This window comes from Nematostella vectensis, chromosome 8 (genome assembly GCF_932526225.1).
Source record: "Nematostella vectensis chromosome 8, jaNemVect1.1, whole genome shotgun sequence".
In the NCBI taxonomy this organism is placed as follows: Eukaryota; Metazoa; Cnidaria; class Anthozoa; order Actiniaria; family Edwardsiidae; genus Nematostella; species Nematostella vectensis.
The window spans coordinates 7,379,147-7,398,714 of NC_064041.1; the positions used below are offsets into that span (position 1 = coordinate 7,379,147).

General features: G+C 38.0%; 3 protein-coding genes across 4 annotated transcripts; 2 read left to right on the forward strand and 1 right to left on the reverse strand.

Annotated features, from left to right (window-relative positions):
* Positions 1 to 144: 144 nt before the first annotated feature.
* LOC5515245 (phosphatidylinositol transfer protein alpha isoform) lies at positions 145 to 2,264 on the forward strand. Its single transcript, XM_001635335.3, has one exon. The coding sequence runs from the start codon at positions 1,044 to 1,046 to the stop codon at positions 1,887 to 1,889; it is 846 nt and encodes a 281-aa protein (XP_001635385.3). The 5' UTR covers positions 145 to 1,043; the 3' UTR covers positions 1,890 to 2,264.
* Positions 2,265 to 4,180: 1,916 nt separating this feature from the next.
* LOC5515209 (phosphatidylinositol transfer protein alpha isoform) lies at positions 4,181 to 6,754 on the reverse strand. Its single transcript, XM_001635292.3, has one exon. The coding sequence runs from the start codon at positions 6,641 to 6,643 to the stop codon at positions 5,792 to 5,794; it is 852 nt and encodes a 283-aa protein (XP_001635342.1). The 5' UTR covers positions 6,644 to 6,754; the 3' UTR covers positions 4,181 to 5,791.
* Positions 6,755 to 8,109: 1,355 nt separating this feature from the next.
* Positions 8,110 to 19,364, forward strand: LOC5515244 (rab5 GDP/GTP exchange factor). Of its 2 annotated transcripts, none has more exons than XM_048731128.1 (14): positions 8,110 to 8,350; positions 9,439 to 9,569; positions 9,974 to 10,055; positions 10,664 to 10,758; positions 11,565 to 11,673; positions 13,345 to 13,420; positions 13,596 to 13,708; positions 14,930 to 15,162; positions 15,620 to 15,734; positions 16,105 to 16,174; positions 16,615 to 16,685; positions 17,074 to 17,173; positions 17,679 to 17,789; positions 18,163 to 19,364. In XM_048731128.1, the coding sequence occupies exons 1-14, from the start codon at positions 8,277 to 8,279 to the stop codon at positions 18,304 to 18,306; spliced, it is 1,524 nt and encodes a 507-aa protein (XP_048587085.1). In that variant the 5' UTR covers positions 8,110 to 8,276; the 3' UTR covers positions 18,307 to 19,364. The 2 variants fall into 2 exon arrangements, with proteins under 2 accessions (XP_048587085.1, XP_001635384.2); XM_001635334.3 differs by having other exon boundaries at positions 8,112 to 8,350; positions 11,580 to 11,673.
* The last annotated feature ends 204 nt before the right edge of the window (positions 19,365 to 19,568 follow it).

Genomic DNA, 19,568 nt, shown 5'->3' on the forward strand with positions numbered 1-19,568 from the left:
ACTTATTTACTGACGTTTTCGATATTCTGCGAACTCTCGCCGGCGGTTGCCGTAACCTAAAACGTCTTCTGGTTTCTGTCAATCAAAATCTTTGAAGCGTTTTTATTGACCAGCACTGAAATGGCTTTCAATCACGTCACCTCTCCGCAAGGAGCTGACCAATCGAAAAGCTCCAAATGTTATTCTGTTTGAATGACGGAAGCCAGAAAGCGGTTTAGCAGTTGGACATTGTTGACTAGAGTTCGCAGTAAAAAAAAAAAAAAAAAAAAAGCCAGCAACAATGTCACATACTATGAAGACAAATTAGTCCTTTTATCTTCTAACGCTATTCAACACGGTGCACAAGTCCAGTGGCATCTTCTAACACTAGCAACACGGTGTACAAACAACACAAGCCCAGCAACATCTTCTAACACTAGCAACACGGTGTACAAACAACACAAGCCCAGCAACATCTTCTAACACTAGCAACACGGTGTACAAACAACATACAAGCCCAGCGGCATCTTCTAACACTAGCAACACGGTGTACAAACAACATACAAGCCCAGCGTCAATTGTGCTACAATTGTGATGTACAGCTCACCTGTCATTGAAGGAATAAAGGAATAAAAATGCAAAACTTCAAATAAGATAAGAGGAATCATCGGGACAAGCTTTACCCGACATAATATTATGCTAGCAAGCTGTGTAACACTTTTTGTCTAAAGTTAACGTAAAAAAAGATGTCGTGTATGAGCAGACAAAGTGACTGTTTCTAAAAAGAAAATTGCATGGGAATGTATGTTAGACACCGACTTTGTTTACGCTGCTGTCGAAAAGTTTGCGTGGCATGTGGTTGGGATTGCGTGACATGTGGTTGAGGGTGCGTGACACGTGGTTGAGCTGGCAAATAGACAAGACTCACATTTGCAGGTGTCTTGCCAGCACCAGCTGTTGCGGTTTTGTCGATACTTATTCCTTGGCAAATCTAACTCGCATGAAACCTCACTTCTTCTGGACTAGCCGCCATTTAGAGTTTTTTCTTTCTTTTTCAAGCAAGAATGGGTACCCTAAAAGAGTACAGGGTTGAACTACCCATATCCGTCGAGAACTATAGGATAGCTCAATTGTACACAGTCACTGAGGCGAGTATGAACGAAACCGGTGGAGGAGAAGGCATTGAAGTTGTAAAGAACGAGCCATATGTGGAAGGTAAAGGGGAATTTGGTAACGATGTCACCGAACCTGGACAGTACACCTTAAAGATAATGCACCTGAAGTCCAAAGTACCCCAATGGATAGTTAAGCTTGCACCAGAGGGAGCACTCGAGGTGCACGAGGAAGCATGGAACGCATACCCTTACTGTAAAACCGTTTACACAAACCCTTACATGGGGGAGAACTTCCATGTCATCATTAAGACATGGCACAAGGAAGGCCCAAGCAGCAGACACAGCAACGTCCACGAATTGAACGAGAGCGAATTGGCAAAAAGAGAGGTCATAGATATTGATATAGCAGCCGAAAAGAAGCTTGTTGGACCGCATGATTACAAAGAGGACGAAGACCCGTTACTTGTACGCAGTGAGAAGGCAAATTGCGGTCCATTAACGCCTGATTGGAACAAGGGCGCTTCCGACACGACTAAGGATGGGTATCCCATGATGACGTGCTACAAGTTGTACGATGTAAGATTCAAATGGTGTCTTCTCCAGACGGTCGTCGAGTCAGAGATTGGCAAAGCTGTCTACAGACTGCTTCGAAACTTCCACCGTCAAATGTTCTGTTGGATGGATAGATGGTATGGTTTGACCTTGGATGATATAAGAAGAATCGAGGACGAGACAAAGGATAAACTAGACAAAATGAGAAACGAGGGCGAAGTGAAAGGAATGAAATGTGGATAGATGTCGTAGATGTCAAAATATCTTTACGAACTATATACTACTAAGAGCGAGACATCATTTCGTATTTGTTGAACTGATTTACGATGTAATACTAAGTTTTATTGGTGAGCTGTTGGTAACTCGAATACCCATCAGATTTGTCTGATATATATTTATGTTTGACAGTACGACTATTTATATAAATACTTAGACAGTCACCTGTCGATTCTGTTCATGCTCATTTTGCTTATTTATTGGATACCCATAAAGCACTGCGGGTTACAAGACACTGATTCTCTGAGTGCACAAATTTATGGGCGGCGGGCAGGGAGGGGAGGCAAGGGGGAGGATGTGTTTTGAAAGCAGTACGTCTAAATAAAAAAGCGATTCATTTTTGTTGGTTTTGGCACTCTTTTTGAAAATTTCCGTCAAAAGCAAATGTCTGTGGTGACGTCACAACATTGGTACGGCGCAAAATGTTAGTGTTGAATCGTATAAAAATCAGAAATCAAAACCCCAAAAAATCAGTCGAATGACGGCGTCGCCAAATCGAAAGTGATGGGCCAAGTGGCTCAGATCTCACAGGTTGTAACGTCATAAGCGCGGCTTTTGACCGAGCAAATTGTGAGACATAGTTTGCAATGGCAAAATAATAACTTTTACTTATAGTAAAATAACAACTTTGCGCGTCTTTTGTAAAATCATAAAACATGCTTCAGATGTTTGAAGAGCTTTCTCTTAGGTAATTGTCTTTCTGTAAGCATTAATAAGGGGGAAAGGACAAGGAAAGGACAAGTTATTCTACAGTTCAGCCTTTCTTTAATATCCCAACAACAATTCCTGGAACCTCATCAAGTGTGTACAACTCTTGACGTCAGCCAATCAAAAAAGTCGCACAGACAAGACATTTTCAAAATACGATTACAAAAATTTCTATAATCCATAAGCGCAGTGGCAGTTTTAAAACCAAACATCTATGGCTATATTTTGTTATAAAATCTTATGTATTTTTCGTGCTCTTTCAGGAACGTAATTCAGGAAAACTGAAAATGCGTTCGTTTGTCATGCTTAGAGTTAAAAATTGCTTCAACCACACCTAAGGTGCAATCTTTTCGAGGTGAGAATTGTTGACCACCCCCTAAAGTGTGCTATCCATTAAAGTTAAAGTTTTACGTTTTACCGACGATCATCCCCTTCTTTTTTTATGAGAGTCTCCCCTCCTGGGTACTGGTGTTTGACATAAATATAACGGGGGATAGGGGGACTGCCCCCCCCCCACCCCCCGCTAGCAGCTTCCTAATAATTTGGTTGAAGACGGGTACGATCCCCTAACAACAATGCTGCTTAACCCGGTCCACCTAGTCATCCAAGGACTATGGGTTGCTTTTTTCAACAATGGAGGTTAACCATGTTGATGCAGGGAAAAAATAAAAATAGTGATTGCTGCTCAATCAACCGATGACTACCTCACTGTTTGCTTTGCGACTCTCAGAAAAGGCTGGTAATGATGGAGTCAAAGGGTTTTTTTCATCATTTTTAGATACAGTTGCCACATAAACCATTTCTTCATTTAAGTCCCTTGCAGCCCTCATCGCCTCCTGTGCTTCATGGGTAAATACAATGCACAGACACCCCGGGGGGTGGGGCTACTCCCTCCAGCTAGATCCACCTTTGAAGACATCGGTTACTGGGGTCTTTTACAAAAAAGTACATGGACCATTGTTCCAATAAATTTATAATAAGTATTACTGTAAATAAAAGGGGGGATGCTCGCCCTATCTCTTAAAGTTTTTTCTACCAAAAAGAACATTGATCTTTCATTGAATTTCCTTTTTTTTGTTGTTCTTTGTATTTACTAGGGGGAAGTTGGTGTCCTTTTCTTTATGTCATTTGCTGAATTCTTTCTCTACTACTGAGTGTCAGATTCTTGCATTGACCCCTCCCCCTCCACAATTAGCTATGGCTCTATAATTCAAATTGACCAAATTCTGTCTACCCTCCCAGTATTACAGCAGATTAGATATAGAGTCAAGTAGATTGTTCCATGGGGTAATTAAAGAATGCCGATCAGCCATCCACAATTGAAGCTTGATACTTGAATAAAATGAAAGTATCGCAGTCACTTTTTGGAATTAACAGATGGAAATGGATTCTTTGAGTAGGTCAGTATTGTAAGGGAACATAAAATGGTGGCATGATTAAAAAAATTTGTTCAATGGCTTAATTTAATACTGGTGGTAGTTACACGCCACCTTTAAATTCTTCCCAACGTGAAAAAAGTACTAGACACAAATGGGACCTGAACCACAAAATCCGATACTTTAAGCTTTTACTTAATGCCATCTTAACGCTTATAAAATGAGTATGCATATAAAATGTTTAATTAAGCAATGTGCCAAATATTCCACCACAATCCACAACCAACACTGATCAAATTCAATAAAGCATTCATCAAATTAATTTACAAAACTCATCTGAAAAATACTAGTAACTTAGACAAGAAGCCCCATTAATTGCCTTTCAAACTCTTGTCAACTATTGATTGTTCAATATGCAGTGTAAATTCCAATATGTACAAGTGACCAATATAGTTTAGGCCTTACTCAGCTTGTAATTAATTATCTAATATGTTGCCTAATTCGTTGTTTCTTGCTTCAGGCCTGTGGTTAATACTTATATTTTATGCCACCTTTCCTTGAAATCCTTGATGACTAAACAGTACATGATTTGCTCAAATTCAAGTGATTAATGAAATTACAGTACATGATTACTCAAATCCAAGTGATTAATGAAATTAGCCATTAATATCATTTACATGAATTCCAATGGCAGAATTTTCTTAGAAATACATGAATTAACAGTGCAAGAAACTACTGTATTGCTTGAACAGTCTTTGTTGTAGTTTAAATGATCAAACTGCACTGCAAATGCCAATTATGCTTAAAAAAATTTGAAAATAAAATCAGAAAATAAATGCAGGCAGAGAATGTATCTGAATTTATTTGGGGTTGGAAATAAACTTTGTCTAGTTTCAAAAGCTCAGTCATAATTTTCCAAACCTGTATACATACAAATATAGGGCGATTTGGTCTGCATGGCACTTTCTTGACCAAAATATGGCTAAACAACTCAAACTTTCAAACCATGTAATTTTCATTCCTATTAATCTTAACAAATAAACTCCATATTTAAGGTAATACTCTTGAAATAGTTCTACTATCCAGATTTTTTTTTAAACTTTGCATAAACAATATTGAAGTTAAGGGCTTTCAAAAAATGTAATAAAAAATGGGGGTACTGACATTTTTTTCATAACAGAGGGGCTTAGAGTTGACATGTTTTTACTGATCGCGCGAGGAAAAATACCAACTCTTAGTTTTCAAAAGGAGTGCCCATAGTCTTTAGAAAATTAAATTCTGTTTGTCGAGTTGCCAAAATCTGGTCTCATAAACAATTACCGGTAGTAGCTAAGGTTTTTCTGTATATATTTAACTAACCGGCTTTGTTTTTCTGTCAAAGCGATTTTAAGTAAAGAACGTGCGCCTTTTGCTTTGTTTTCTTATACAACTATGGCGCGCGCACACTTATACCAGAAAATTCAAACAAACAGTGTGTGCCACTATGCGCAGAAGGGGTGCACAGTGCAATTCAAGGGAATTACCTTAATCGATGTTGTAGTAAATATTGTCCCTAGTGACAACATCATAGAAAAAAAGGTGTAATGAAGGTATGCTAAATTGCTAACTAAAGCTAATGTCATCCTTACCACAAAACTGTGACAGCAACAATTCAAGTACACCAAGGTCCATTTGCCAAACAAAGAGTTTCATAAGTTGTCACAGCAACGACCCAGCAGACAAAATTGTAAGGCACAGTACTGAGATTGTAAAGAAATCACTAAATATTCCATTTTTCTTTCATTATTACATTTGCATTCCTTTCACCTCTCCCTTATGCCTCATTTCGTCTAGTTCCTTCTTCGTCTTGTCTTCAATTCTTCTTATATCGTCCATAGTCATTCCAAACCATCTATCCATCCAACAAAACATTTGACGGTGGAAGTTTCGAAGCAATCTATGGACGGCCTTCATGATTATCGACTCGACCTTCGTCTGCAGTCCCCACCACTTGAACTCAACACGGTACAACTTGTAGCATGTCATCATAGGATAGCCTTCTTTACTTTTGGATGGGTCTTCCTCGTTTTTCTGTTGCCAATCCTTCTTCAATGGGCCTCGCTTAGCTTTTTCGGAGCCTACTTTGGAAGGGTCTTCGTCCGCCTTGTATTCATGTGGATCAACTTTGTCATTTACGATATCGATGTTGACAATTTCTCGCTTTTGTAACTCTGGATTGCCAAGATTGTGCACGTTGTGGAATTCATCCTTGTGACCTGGCTTGTGCCAAGTGTCTATAATTACAGAGAAATGTTCTTTCATGTACGTATTTGAATATTCGGTTCTGCAAAAAGGATAAGCGTTCCACGCTTTTTCGTGAACTTCCAGCGATCCCGACGGTGCTAACATGCGTACAAATGAAGGGACCTTGGAATGTAAATGTATGAGCTTATGAGTGTACTGTCCATCCATTCCGGGAGGCATATTCTTTCCATGTCCACCTTCGCCAGCTGTATATGGTTCGTTCACTAAAACTTCAATGCCTTCTCCTCCGCCGGTCTCATTTTTGCTGGCCTCTGCCACAGCATAGAGTTGAGCGATTTGGTATTCCTCTACAGAAATTGGTAAGGGTATCCTATACTCCTTGATGACCACCATCCCTAGCTAAAATTTATAAAGGAAGACGTAGAAATTAGACGAATATTATGAATCGACCGGCGAACTTGTGCAATGGCGGCGTGCACGGTGAAACGGACCGAGAGGGCGTGGAGATGACGTAATAACCGGCCCAGAATGCCACACGGTCGTATATTGCGAAAGGGACTTCGAACTGGTCGACATTAGATGGTGAGGTAGTCCGAACATTTTCCGAAACCTGAACATTTGAGTCATGTCGTCATCGGGAAATCAATATGGCTGCCGAGTTTATTTCTATCAGAGGCCAAGGAAGTTTCTACGACCAAAATACCATGCAATTCACCATCACGATGGTCCGAAAGATGAACGATTTGATTTATTTGACATAGTTATTTCAGTTTGTTTGATGTTACTTGAGTTCTGGGCTATTTACAACCTTCGCGGATTTTTCTTCCTACCTCAGCCGATGCTATGCTACCATCGGGTGAGGTATTGTTTAATTTTTAGGCCGTTTCACAAGCCACAGAATGGTAAATAAACATGATACTGATATAATGTGGTGTGTATATTGTGTACCTATTTGTTTGATGTCTAGTATCGTTGGAATTTTATTAAATCATAAACACACAAGTATTTGCTTTCCGACCTCGGCCGATGCTATGCTATCATCGGGTGAGGTAAATCAATTCTATTGTTTATAATTTTTATGGCATTTCATGTGCCACAGAATGGTAAATATTATAATACCGATATTATGTTGTATGTATATTTGTACCTATAGGTTTGATGTCTAGAATCGTTGGAATTTAAATGAATAAATCTGATCATAAACACGCGTTTTTGCTTCATTTTCGGCCTCAGCCGATGCTATAATCGGGTGAGGTATTGTTTAATTTTCAGGGCGTTTCATATGCTACAGAATGGTGAATAAAATTAAAACGATATTATATGTAATGAATATTTGTGCCTATTTTTTTGTTTGATGTCTAGAATTGTTTGAATTTTATAGAATCACCTGCACTAGCAAGTGACCGGAGGTGATATAGTTAATCTAAAACCAGGAAGTAAAGTTGCATCTAATAAGTTATAAGTTATGCCATCCCGCTGACCTGCAAAGTACCACAGGTACCCCAAGCTCGCGATAATTAATTTAATATTCTTCGCCGAATCTCCCCAAACTATTTCTCATACTCATAATCTTTATACGTTTAATGGTATGCTAAAATTGGCATAATAAATATTTAATGCTGCTTCTTGAACCCTACTTTATTTCTGGTTGGTTTAAATTAATATCGTATTCACAATTAGCGCCCAGAGATCAGCGTCTGAATAATTCAATATTTTACATTAGGACCGTATTCACAAAAATGGCCAGGAGAACTATGATAAATCTTATGAACTGTGCTAATAAAATGTCCATATATAGCCAGGATGGATTAATATAATTTTTTTTTTAATTTAACGGTGTCAAATTTACAGACATTTATTTTTGGGGGTTCCTGTGCTTCTCGTGCCAGTCTTCCAACCTGCGCTGGCAATTACGTCATCGCCCCGTTATCACAAGACTTGAGAAGGGAAATTTGCTCTAATGATGGAGAAGTCTCTATTTTAGCTTGGTTTTGCAAGATAATAGCCTGCATTGGCGAAAGGAAGAATGGCTGAACGATCCAGAGGGAAGTCCAAGATCTACGAGCGCTTAAATAACCCCGAACTTCGTTGCAAAACAGGGTAAAATGTAGTCGTTTCTCTAGACAACGTCGATGTCTCTCATCTCAACGAAAATGAACGAAAGATAATCTAACCACATTCTAAGCTTATATTATCAAAATTACACTCGATTTTCCTAATGCTAAGTGGACAAGGCTATTTTATTGAATTGATTTGAATTTGAATTCCGAAACGGACGCTTGATTGTTCTGTTGATGTGTAAAGGTTGGTTCTCACTAGGACTTAAGCGTAAGCGCAAACGTAAGCGCAACACAAGTGTGTATCGGTCAAACACAAGCGCAAGCGCAAGAAAATCAGGCAGTTGCGTTCTCTTGCGCTTCTGCATGCGCTTATGTTCTAGTAAGAATTGGAAAACTACGTGCGTTCCTGTTGCGCTTACGTCCAAGTGAGAACCAACCTTAAGGGAGGTATTGTAGGGTAACCCCAGGGAGGAAGGGGGAATCCTTTCCAAGCGTTAACGATTCTAGCCTGAATTATCAGACAGCATGGGATCATTCGTTTCACTTCATCTTCCCTTCCCATCTGATTACCTTTGCCAGATACTGTATTCCACCAATCAAAACGAGGGTTATACTTTTGCTAGGCTGTGTAGCAAGCCCAAAGGGTTGGGGGGAAATAAAGACGAGATGAGTAGCACGCACAAGGCAAGACGAGGCACGCACGCTAAGGAGAGGGACAGATGAGGGAACGCTTGCTATGCTATTCTATTTGAATAACAGAAACTAAACAAGTAATGGTGAATGATTCTGACATTAGAATCGCCCTCTTAGGAGTCAAAGTCAACATTCTCAACAAGAATTGAAGAAAATTCTGCGCTGAATTCAATCTGATATGTTTACATTTCATGGTTCATTTCTAATGACTGCCCTTTTTTTCTGTATTCCCCTCATATTTTAAGAATGTAGGCTACTTTTCCCCACCAAAATTCACAAAGCCGGCCAAATCAAGTAAATAAAAAAAATATTATTTTGAACCCTGACTGTTATAATGCAAGATTGCTTGTATTGAAGTTAAGATTTAGTATCTGTTTAACTGCTTAGATTTACCTGGTGTATATATTTCTTCTAATCATATTGTCTGGTACTTAGGTGTGGTTTCTATGGTAACCCAGCATGGCAAGGTTATTGTTCTGTATGTTTCCGTGAAGTGTACATGAAGCAGCACAAGACAAAAGGTGCACAGCAACGTGGTGCACAGCTTCTTTCCCCTGAGAATGAAGGTAAAGCATTATGGCCAGGGGAGGGGAGGGTCAAGGGGTCTGGAGTTAAAGCTGCATTATAACCAGTTTACTTCTGGAGGGCCTATGGAATCCTCAACTGACAAGAGACAAAAGAATCTATTAAAATCCGCTCTAATTAACTGGCCATCCGCTCTAAATTATCAGTCACATCCTCAAAGAAACTTCCAATAGACACACTGCTTTAATTGCAATTTTGAAAATCAGAGATTGTTACGTAATTGACTGAAAGTAAACTGGTGACAATGTGGCTTTATGGAATTCTGTTCAAATTAAGTAGGATTACTACAAGTAGGGGGAAGACATAATTATAAAACTGGTCTGTACAGTAATATGTAGAGAGTATTTGGGCTCCCAAATACATGTATATCTTTTTTTTGCCATAGGTCAAGTTGAACAGGCCGAGGAAGTGAAACTGAAATTCAACAAATTTGAGGAAAAGAAGAAATTCAAAACTGAGTCTAAAAAGTAAGCGGTCAAAACAATAGTTCTCGCCCCTTCCTTTCCCCAAACCTTGCCACAGCCCTTTGAGATTTATTGTATAATTTATTAAAGATGCATTCTATAATGGTGCAAATAAAACTATTTTACTACTATTTGCATTGATCCTTCAAACAAATGTTTCAGCTATGATGTTTTGATTTCTTAACTTGATTTTGATTTCTAAGTTCTATTTGCCACCTCTGATTGGCTGAAAAAATTACAGTACAAGCATTACAGTACATCATTGAAAAGGAAAATGAGTAAAGATTGATGTAACCAAAATAAAAAATCAAAACATCATGTTTAATTGTTAACAAATGCAAAAAAAAATTACTAGGTTCAAAGATAGGGGCAATTTGTAATAATTTTTAAAAGACATGTGTTATGAATAAAAGAACCTCAGAAAACCATTTTTACCTAGTGTGGTGTGTTATGTGATATACAGTATGCCCTTGACCCCAATTATTTGTGTTTTTTTTTTATTTTTTTTTTCTCAAAAGAAAAAGTGTCAAATGTGATAATTTTAATTTACCGTATGTGCCCTCATCCCCCCTTTTTCCCAACAAAGAAAGTGTCAAATTTAACTCCAACAGAGAAAGTGTCAAGAAGTTATTCAAGAAGATCCCTGCTGGAAAGCTGTTGTCTCCTGCTGATGGCTTGTCTAGACCTGTCTCATCTCCATCATCAGGTATGTCACTGATCAGCTCATGTGACCAGCATGCTGGCTACCCAAAACCCGTAAAAGTGACCCCTGGTTGTCTGCAAACATGTTAAACTGAGTATAAACTTAGTATAAGATACAGTGCTTTATTTTACAGATACTGTAGCTTTATTTTCCATCTAAGTATCCCAAAATAACTTTCTTGGTTGGCCTCATTAACAATGTTTGACTTCTAAAGGAATAATGTTCTAAGCTAAATATCTTGGTTGCAGCGAGATGTAACTGATTAATTTTTTAAATCAGCAATATCAAAATAGTTTTACCTTGAAGCCCTCTATGGTTTTGTGTTTTGAGAGAGAATGCAGGATATTGTTCTTGCTTACTGGGATGGGGGTCAATTGAGTTCCAATCAACAGGACTACTTGCAGCTGTACCTTGATAGTGTAGGTGAGTATTAGGTAGTATCTTGTAGGAACCATGAGGAGTACAGGGTATGAAGATGCAAGGTTTTGCCTTTTTAGCCTTGCTAAAAAGCTCCTGAAAACCTACAAGTTACAAGTTTTGATACACATAGTACATAGGCTAATTTGTTAATTTTTCAAAAATCATTTCTTTGATTGTTAGATTTCTTTTTTTTTTTTAGCACTATGCTTGCATTTTAATCTGTTTGAAGTGTACAATAAGATTCTATAAAATAATTTTTTGGCCAAAAAATACTCTGTAACTAATGTGTTGACCTTTGTTTTGCAAAATTTAGTTCCCTCTAAAGTTTGTGCAAATAAGGGATATTTTTACTTTATTTAATTTATCATTTAGTTTGTCTCTGCTAACAGGGTTTGGTTTTCCAGGTGAGTCCTCCAAGAGTTCCTCATCGGATTTCCGTGAGTTTCTCAAGACTCTGAAGAGACCAGCTGCCCAGGATGTCAATGATAAATGCAAACTGTGAGAACCCCACTTTGTAGTTTATCTTGGAGTGGGGGTGGGGATTGTGTACTGTACTGTATTGGCTGTGTTGTACTGTATCGGCTGTACTGTGCTATAATATCAGCTGTACTTGCAATACAGAACATTGCCATTCAAGTTTATGTAAATCGGGTCAATAGTGAACCCAAGATTGTTAAAAGGGATAGAAGACACAACTCTTCCAGGCTTTTAAAGTTATGTTCTGTAGTTACTGTTTTTACCACACTAAATTAATTTGTGATTTTCAATTTAAAAAAAAAAAATATATATATATATATATGTATATATAAATGTATATATATGTATATGTATATGTATATGTATATGTATATGTATATGTATATGTATATGTATGTAATGCGTGAGTGCAGGCGTTCATATAACAGTGCTCAATACATAGGTGTAGAGCGGGATATATCTTGGTTCGTAGGAAAAAACATGCATACTGCCGTTTCATCTCTACAAGCCTGTTTCGTGGTTGCCCACTCATCAGGAGATTTATTACTTCATATATATATAAATCTCCTGATGAGAGGGCAACCACGAAACAGGCTTGTAGAGATGAAACGGTAGTTCGCATGTTTTTTTCCTACAAACCAAGATATATCCCGCTCTACACCTATGTATTGAGCACTGTTATATGAACGCCTGCACTCACGCATTATATATACATATATATACTTATATATACATATGGTGCGTGAGTGCAGGCGTTCATATAACAGTGCTCAAAACATAGGTGTAGAGCGGGATATATCTTGAAATCTCCTGATGAGTGGGCAACCACGAAACAGGCTTGTAGAGATGAAACGATAGTTCGCGTGTTTTTTTCCTACAAACCAAGATATATATATATATATATACTCTCAAAGCTGGCAATGCGGCAATGCAAGCATGTTTAGGTATCTCTTTCAACCATAAAAATGGTATATTTGGTGTTCTACAGTATCCTATTACTGAAAACATTTCTCCAGTGTCCAGGGTATCCTTTGTGCAACTATGATTAATCTACCATTTGCATTTAAACACAACACCAGCAGGTGACCATTTTACCTACAGCACCATTCCTGTCCTTTAGCATCAAGGTTTAAGGAGCATGTTCTGTATGTGATATAAGCAACCTCAGTTTGTGATGTTTCATATGTCAGTGTAAGCTTTTTTATTCAATACATTCGCACATGAATAATAATGTGTTTTTTTTTCATGAAGAGTGTTTACCATTTCTGATGATAATTTTTAAATGTATAAATTTGTCCAACCTATATTGTCCCATAATATATTTGCATTTAACAAAAAAAAAATTCTGTATTGAACCTGACTCTTGAGCTGTCTTGTGTCAAACTGCTGTTTTAGTGTCATGTGAATGTAAAAAATCTTATCATTTTGAAAAATATTGTTACTTATACTGTAGATTATTTTCAAGCTTTAGCAATGGAATGGACCTATTTTTCTAGTACCGTAAGATTTGTTGAGTTTTACAGTCATTCAAGTGGATTTAGCTTGCTTCTGAAATGCACATCTCATGTTTTTTTTATATAAAAAGATTTGTCACAGTGTCACAAAGCAAGCTGGATACATAGTGTTTAAGTGGCCAACCATCTTTTTTCATCTTCATTCAGCATATGCTTAACTTTACATGTCCTTTTTCAGGTTTGTCCAAAAGATTCACAGCAATCCCTCTTTTACTGTGGAGGAGATGAGTGAAATGGTCCAGGATTTTTATGTGGTGAGTTACTTGTATTCTCTAATGGTCTAATGAATGCGTACCCTTAACTCTTGGTTTTTAATTTAGTTCTCTTATCCCAATTAAAATGGGTTTCATCTAGAAATAGTTGTTTGATTAACAACAATACCATAAAAAATGAGAAAGTATATTGAAACTGGCTGTCTTGTTTTTGTAGGCCATTGCCGAGCGCCTGCAGTCGCATGTCCTATTCAAAGGGCAACCTCAGGAGATATTGGACAGGACGCTAGACAACATTGAGAAGTACATAATGACCAAACTCTACAGAGTGTAAGTAAAATGACAACCCATAAAATCAAATAAAATTTTGCAAAGAGTAATCACTCATGCAGCTTACTCACCAGCCTTCAAACCTGTAAAAACTTGAATGATGACCAAACACAGGCAAGCCTAGCACAGCATGATCAGCATTAGATTTCCAGCCCGTTTCTGTGAGCCCGCAGTGCGTGCCCCCATCAAAAGCTGGATACTGGTCTGGCTGTTTGTCCTGCGACTCAAATTTCAGCCAATCAGCTTACTGAGAGCTTTTCAAAGACCTGGATAGCACTCATGCAGAAGGCCGCTAACCATTAGGAAGGCTCAACTAAAAAGCTTGAAGTCTTGAATCCAAAATCCATTGGATTAGCCGTGTTAAAATGTTTCCGATAGACCATTTTATTTGTATTCCCTGTCAATGGCACTGAATTGAAAATAGGAGCTTTTATCAGGATGTTTACAACCCTTGACCAATGAAGCAACAGCAGAATGTGTGGGAGAATTAACAAGATTCAACTTCCCGGCTTTGGTAGGATGGGAAAAATGTCAAAATCCTTATTTTACATTAAAGCTGACTATCAAAGATTGTGGAGGCAAATTAGATATTCTGTTTTACATCTTGTCTCGCCAGCAAGTGATCGCTAACATCTGTTGGCACTTAATTTCTTACATTGCACATTTTAGCGAGCTATGCTTTGAAATGCTTGTTTTGAACTCCCTCCTGTATTCATTTACTTTTTCGTGGAAGTTGCATAATATTATCAGAAGTTATGTCACGGACAAGCGTGTTTGATCATTGATTCAGTTGCATAGTTTTATCAGAAGTTATGTCACGGACAAGCGTGTGTGATCATTGATCCAGTTGTAGTGGGGCCGATGAGGCCAAGCCTACTTAAACACACTGATGAAGGTTTTTTTAGTTCTACTTTTATAATTGCCCTAAGATGGTAAATTTCTTGGTTGCCTTTCAGGCTGCCTTTGTTTCAGGCAATTTTTAAATCAAACTTTCAACTCTTGGAAGTGTAAAGTGCCTCACATGACAAATCAATTCCTTATCTGGGAATTAGCTCAATATGAACTCAAATGTTTGCCCTGTGGTGCAAAATGTGCAATCTAATTACCCAGGGTGGGAACAGTGATGTTCAAAATACCTCATCTCTCCCCTTCCCTGGCTTTTTGATATACATACAGTAGGAAGAGTGCTAACCAATGTTAATTTTTATATTGTATTTGCAGTGTTTTCTGCCCAGCATCAACAGATGACGAAACCAAAGACCTTGAATTGCAGAGGAAAATAAGAAGTTTCCACTGGATCACTCCACAACATCTTGATGCCGCCATTGATGAGTCAATTGAACAGGTGCAGGAGTTGATAGAGCATACACAACACGACATAATAGAGATTAACACCCGAAAAGCACCCCAGGACAAGCTTGGCTTAATTCTGCGCTGCTGCAAGAAGATATTTAGTATCCTTTCTAAAGTGTTGTGAAATGTTTCCTGGAATGCATTATACTGTAACTGAAACACTTTTACCAGTGAGTGACCACTACACAAAGTCACAAGATACTCGCCTTCCACCAAAAGGCTGTATTTAGTTACCTTGGCCATTTTGTCTCAGTCCTAAGGATGACTGCTTAACAAATTTTCTAATGTAAATAATGGAATTTGCCCTTGTGTATGTTTTTAACATTTTTTAATTTGAGTCTCCAAGACCACAGGGTTACATGAAATTGGTGGCTATGGCTATGATGGCTATGATGGCAATAAAAAGCCTTATCAATTATTAGATAAAGCTCAAGATTTCTCAAAATTCTTTCATAAGAAAGAGACTCTTTGGGCTGTTTTTAGGGGGGGTAGGCCACACCCAGTGCCAGATGCATGCCTATGTCACTCCATTGTGGAATTTTCTTCACTTGCCTGCAGAGATAATCCACCTGTCAACCCCTAGTGGTGGGGCCGTCAGTGCTGATGACTTCCTTCCATGTCTGATTTATATTGTTCTAAAGGCGAATCCTACTATGTTACACTCAAATATACAGTAAGTATACATGAGCATACACTATAGGTGTTTTTTTTTTGGTTTTCAATTCTGGCTAAACATGGGGATTAAAAATTGTCAAAACCATCAAGATCCTTTGCCTAGATTATCTACACAAGAAAGGTTTCAAATCTGAGGGTTCTTAAAAATGAATTTAATTTACAGTTAGCATGTAGATTTTGCTTATCAGGAAAATCATGAAAGTGTAATGAATCTGCCACCTTTAAAATCCTTCCTTCCCCCTTATTATTACTCCTGGTTCTGCCCTTGTTTTGCATGTCATGCACTCCAAGTGCCCACCCCTTGCTATGAACAGATGAGCCTATTTTTATTACACAGGCTTTTTCACTATCTGCTATCAATATTGCAGGTATATCTCAAGATTTTGTAACCCCAACAAGCTGATGAGTGGAGAAGCAGGGTACTACTTCACTAACCTTGTAAGTTGATCAATAGCAATACCACCTAGGTGGTACTCCCATTTATTTACCTCATGAGTATGTGCCAAGGATATGGTTTTTATAAGTTTCCTATCTAAGGGTATACATTTTTCTATCCACCTAATTCCTATTTACTTTTTATAGGGTAGCAAAATTAATTGTAAATGCGAAAGTTTGAAAACATGTATAGTAACTGCAAGTGTGCAAATATCACTAATACTTCAAGCCAATTAAATATTCATACAGTATCACTGGTGAGTTTTGAATAGGGTCCAATTTGATGTAATAACGCAAAGACAAATTTGTCTTACACATGGTGTATATTTACCGGATTTTGCGTTCACCCACCCCTCCCCTGAAAGGTTACCCACTGCACAGCTTATAAACTGTGCTTATAAATGTACTGTACATTTTATCTTTTTCATTGTTTTTCTTTTTAGTGCTGTGTTGTTTCTTTTATTGATAAGCTTGATGCACAAGCTCTATCAATGACCCAAGCAGAGTTTAACAAGTAAGTACTTACAGTAGAAGAACAGAGATAGTAGCTGAAGATTTTGGGGGGAAGGGGAGAGGAAAGATATGCTTTTTAGAAGTTCCACTGTTGGTCGGTCTTGGTGTTTGTTAGTCTGAGAGACTATGAGATATTCCAGGAACTGATTGATTGAAATGTACTGCAAAATGAATCAATTCCCATACATTCACTATAACTCGAAACGTTATTGTTGTTGTTATTTTTATTGGGGGGGGGGGGGGGGGTTTGCTGGGCATTGCCCCCTATGCTATTTTTTTCCAGGGGTGGCCGTTGTCATGCTGCCCCCACTGAAAGGGATCACTTGGACTTAAAATGAGTGTGTGGTTCAGTAACTAAAGGCATTGTGTCTTCTTGCATCTTCTTGTAGGAAGATGTTTGGAGACGAGAAGGGACCTGTATCAGATCAGGACAGGGTAGATGGAGAGTCGGAACCGGACGTCACTTGCAAGGGCCTTGAACTTATGAAGGTGGGGCACCATCTAGTCAAATCTATTATTGCCTGAGTATCTATCTAATACCATGGACCCCTCATCATCTAAGATAGGTACAATAAGCTAGAGACCATAGTTTCTCTATAACACCTCCGATGCGTTTTGCTTGACATGTAGTTTCGTAGGCTATAAAACCCTGTGCAAATGAAATGTTCAGCTCATTACTGAATTAAATCTGCTTAAATCATGATGCATTTCTATCCATCCTATAACTAAAACAGCTCAATTATATTCTTAATGTATCAAATAATACAGGGAAAGTTGTATTTTGATAAATTATGCAAGTTTTGATTATTCAAAACAAAATAAAACAGAAACAAAAGAAAATCATTTGTCACGCAAGTCAGACAAACGGACTTTAAAAAAATGCCAGTTTGAGTTGTTTTATATCGAGCCTTTATCTAGGGGAGGCCTGTAGTATTCATGTTAAAGGCAGTAGAAATCCTTTTCGTGTAACAATGTTATACATCTTTGTTTTCAGGAAAACCTAGCCCTACTGTCTAGTCTTCGAGACAGACAGACCAAACTAAAGAGAGATGCTCTTGCTTTACAAGGACAGATGACGGATTTCAGGATCAACATTGCTAAAGAGGTGAAGTTTGCAAAAGTTAGGAGAATTATCATCGACAATTTCCATTGTAATAAAAGCAACAACCACATAACTTCCTACTAAGCGACCATTTGGCCCGTATCCTAGAAACACGGTTTATATGAGAGTCCGATATTCCTTTAATTTCAACCTAATCTCCATCCATTCTTATTTTGGATAACATTGTGTATATGAAAATATGTATGTATACTCGAACCAACAGTGACTTCCCCTAGATACGTTTAAGTCATTTAAACTCGGATATCTCGAACCCCTGCCAACTATTTCGTCCCCCTTCAGTTTACAGGGTTTTACTGTATTACCTTTACCGAAAAATAAAAATATACTTGTGGAAAACATGTTTTTCCTATCTCAGGTCGATGCCATTTTGGCAGGAAGAAGCAAAGGTAACATGTACCTTAAGCCATCAACAGACATCCCTCAAGATATCCCACATGGCTCAGCTGCCGACAGTGATAGCACAAGTCAATTCAATGAGGCAGCTTCCGCGAGTAGATGATATTATTCCATAATTATAATGATTAATGTTAAAGAAATTATATAGTATAGAATATTTACAATTTTAAAGGCATGCTCAATAACATGTCAATTTATTTCTTGGAAGCGTGAATTTACCCGCTAAAATAGGCTGGTCGAGATTTTTTGAGGCTCGAAAGTCCACCCAAAGTTATTTGAAGTTAGAGAAGAGAACTAGCTCTTTCTTTTACCCAGTCTCGTCAGTTGTTAACTAGACAAGCCAGGGACCCTCTACACATCTTCACGTACGCTGCCTTCGAATTCTCGGAACAATTCCGTTATTTTCCGTCCCTGCCGTTCTTGTAGCCATAGCATTTCCCAGCCTAGTTCCAGGCGTTATTATCCCGATTTCTGATCGGCTGATAAGGGCTGTGACGTTACAGGAGAGCTTGTAAGCTGTCTCATGGTTCGTTTCCATCCAAGGACATGACTTGACCAAACATTCCCTATTTTTCGAATCTCCCTGACACATTTTTTACACCCCTACGATGATCAGCCAAAGGGTATGAGGAGGAGCAGAAATTCCCTTGCCGTCGTCCTTTGTAGCATTCAGTAGTACACTACTTATGTTCGTATGGACATTTTAAGGCTGAATATGTTCTTAACGATGTTCTTAAATGTTAGTGTATATAAGAATATAATACCCAATGAGATATTAGGAAGAGAATTACACTAATGTTCAAGAGCAATAACAAGGTTGTTACTATGAGCAGAATTTGATTCTGCATTTTAGAACGCATCAGGACTAAAAATGAAATATGTTTCTGCTATCTGAGGCTAGGCATGTTCTTAAAATTTTGTGAAATCACAGTCTGGACGTTCTTATAAAAAAGGTTCGTATAAAAAAAGAGTGTAGTTCAGTATATTTAAAGCTAAGTATAGTGATCACCAAGCTATATGAGGATAAAGAATAGAATATTTATAATCAAAGAAAGAAGTATAGCTGGTGATATGAGATACAGTGAATTGTGGACATTCTTGCGATGCAGAGTTTAGAATAATATCATTGTGTGAATTTTTATTAAACTGTAGTTTGTGGAATATCGAGTTTATATCAATGAAACAAGCAAGAGCGGCAACTATCGCCACTACCCCTGCCCATTTCGGCAGTGGCGTGCTTTTAGAATAAGGATAGTGAAGACAATCTGCTAATTCCATACGTACCGGGAAGAATACTGGAATATATAGCTAATTAAACCCCCGTAATAATAATAATAGAACACGTTTCCTATAAGTAACATTTTC

Coding starts and splice junctions, on each gene's coding strand:
- LOC5515209 (XM_001635292.3), bottom strand. CDS start 6,643: ATGGTGGTCATCAAGGAGTATAGGATACCCTTACCAATTTCTGTAGAG.
- LOC5515244 (XM_048731128.1), top strand. CDS start 8,277: ATGGCTGAACGATCCAGAGGGAAGTCCAAGATCTACGAGCGCTTAAAT. Junction 13,421..13,595: donor TGGTCCAGGATTTTTATGTG/GTGAGTTACTTG, acceptor TTGTTTTTGTAG/GCCATTGCCGAGCGCCTGCA. Junction 16,686..17,073: donor ACCCAAGCAGAGTTTAACAA/GTAAGTACTTAC, acceptor ATCTTCTTGTAG/GAAGATGTTTGGAGACGAGA.
- LOC5515245 (XM_001635335.3), top strand. CDS start 1,044: ATGGGTACCCTAAAAGAGTACAGGGTTGAACTACCCATATCCGTCGAG.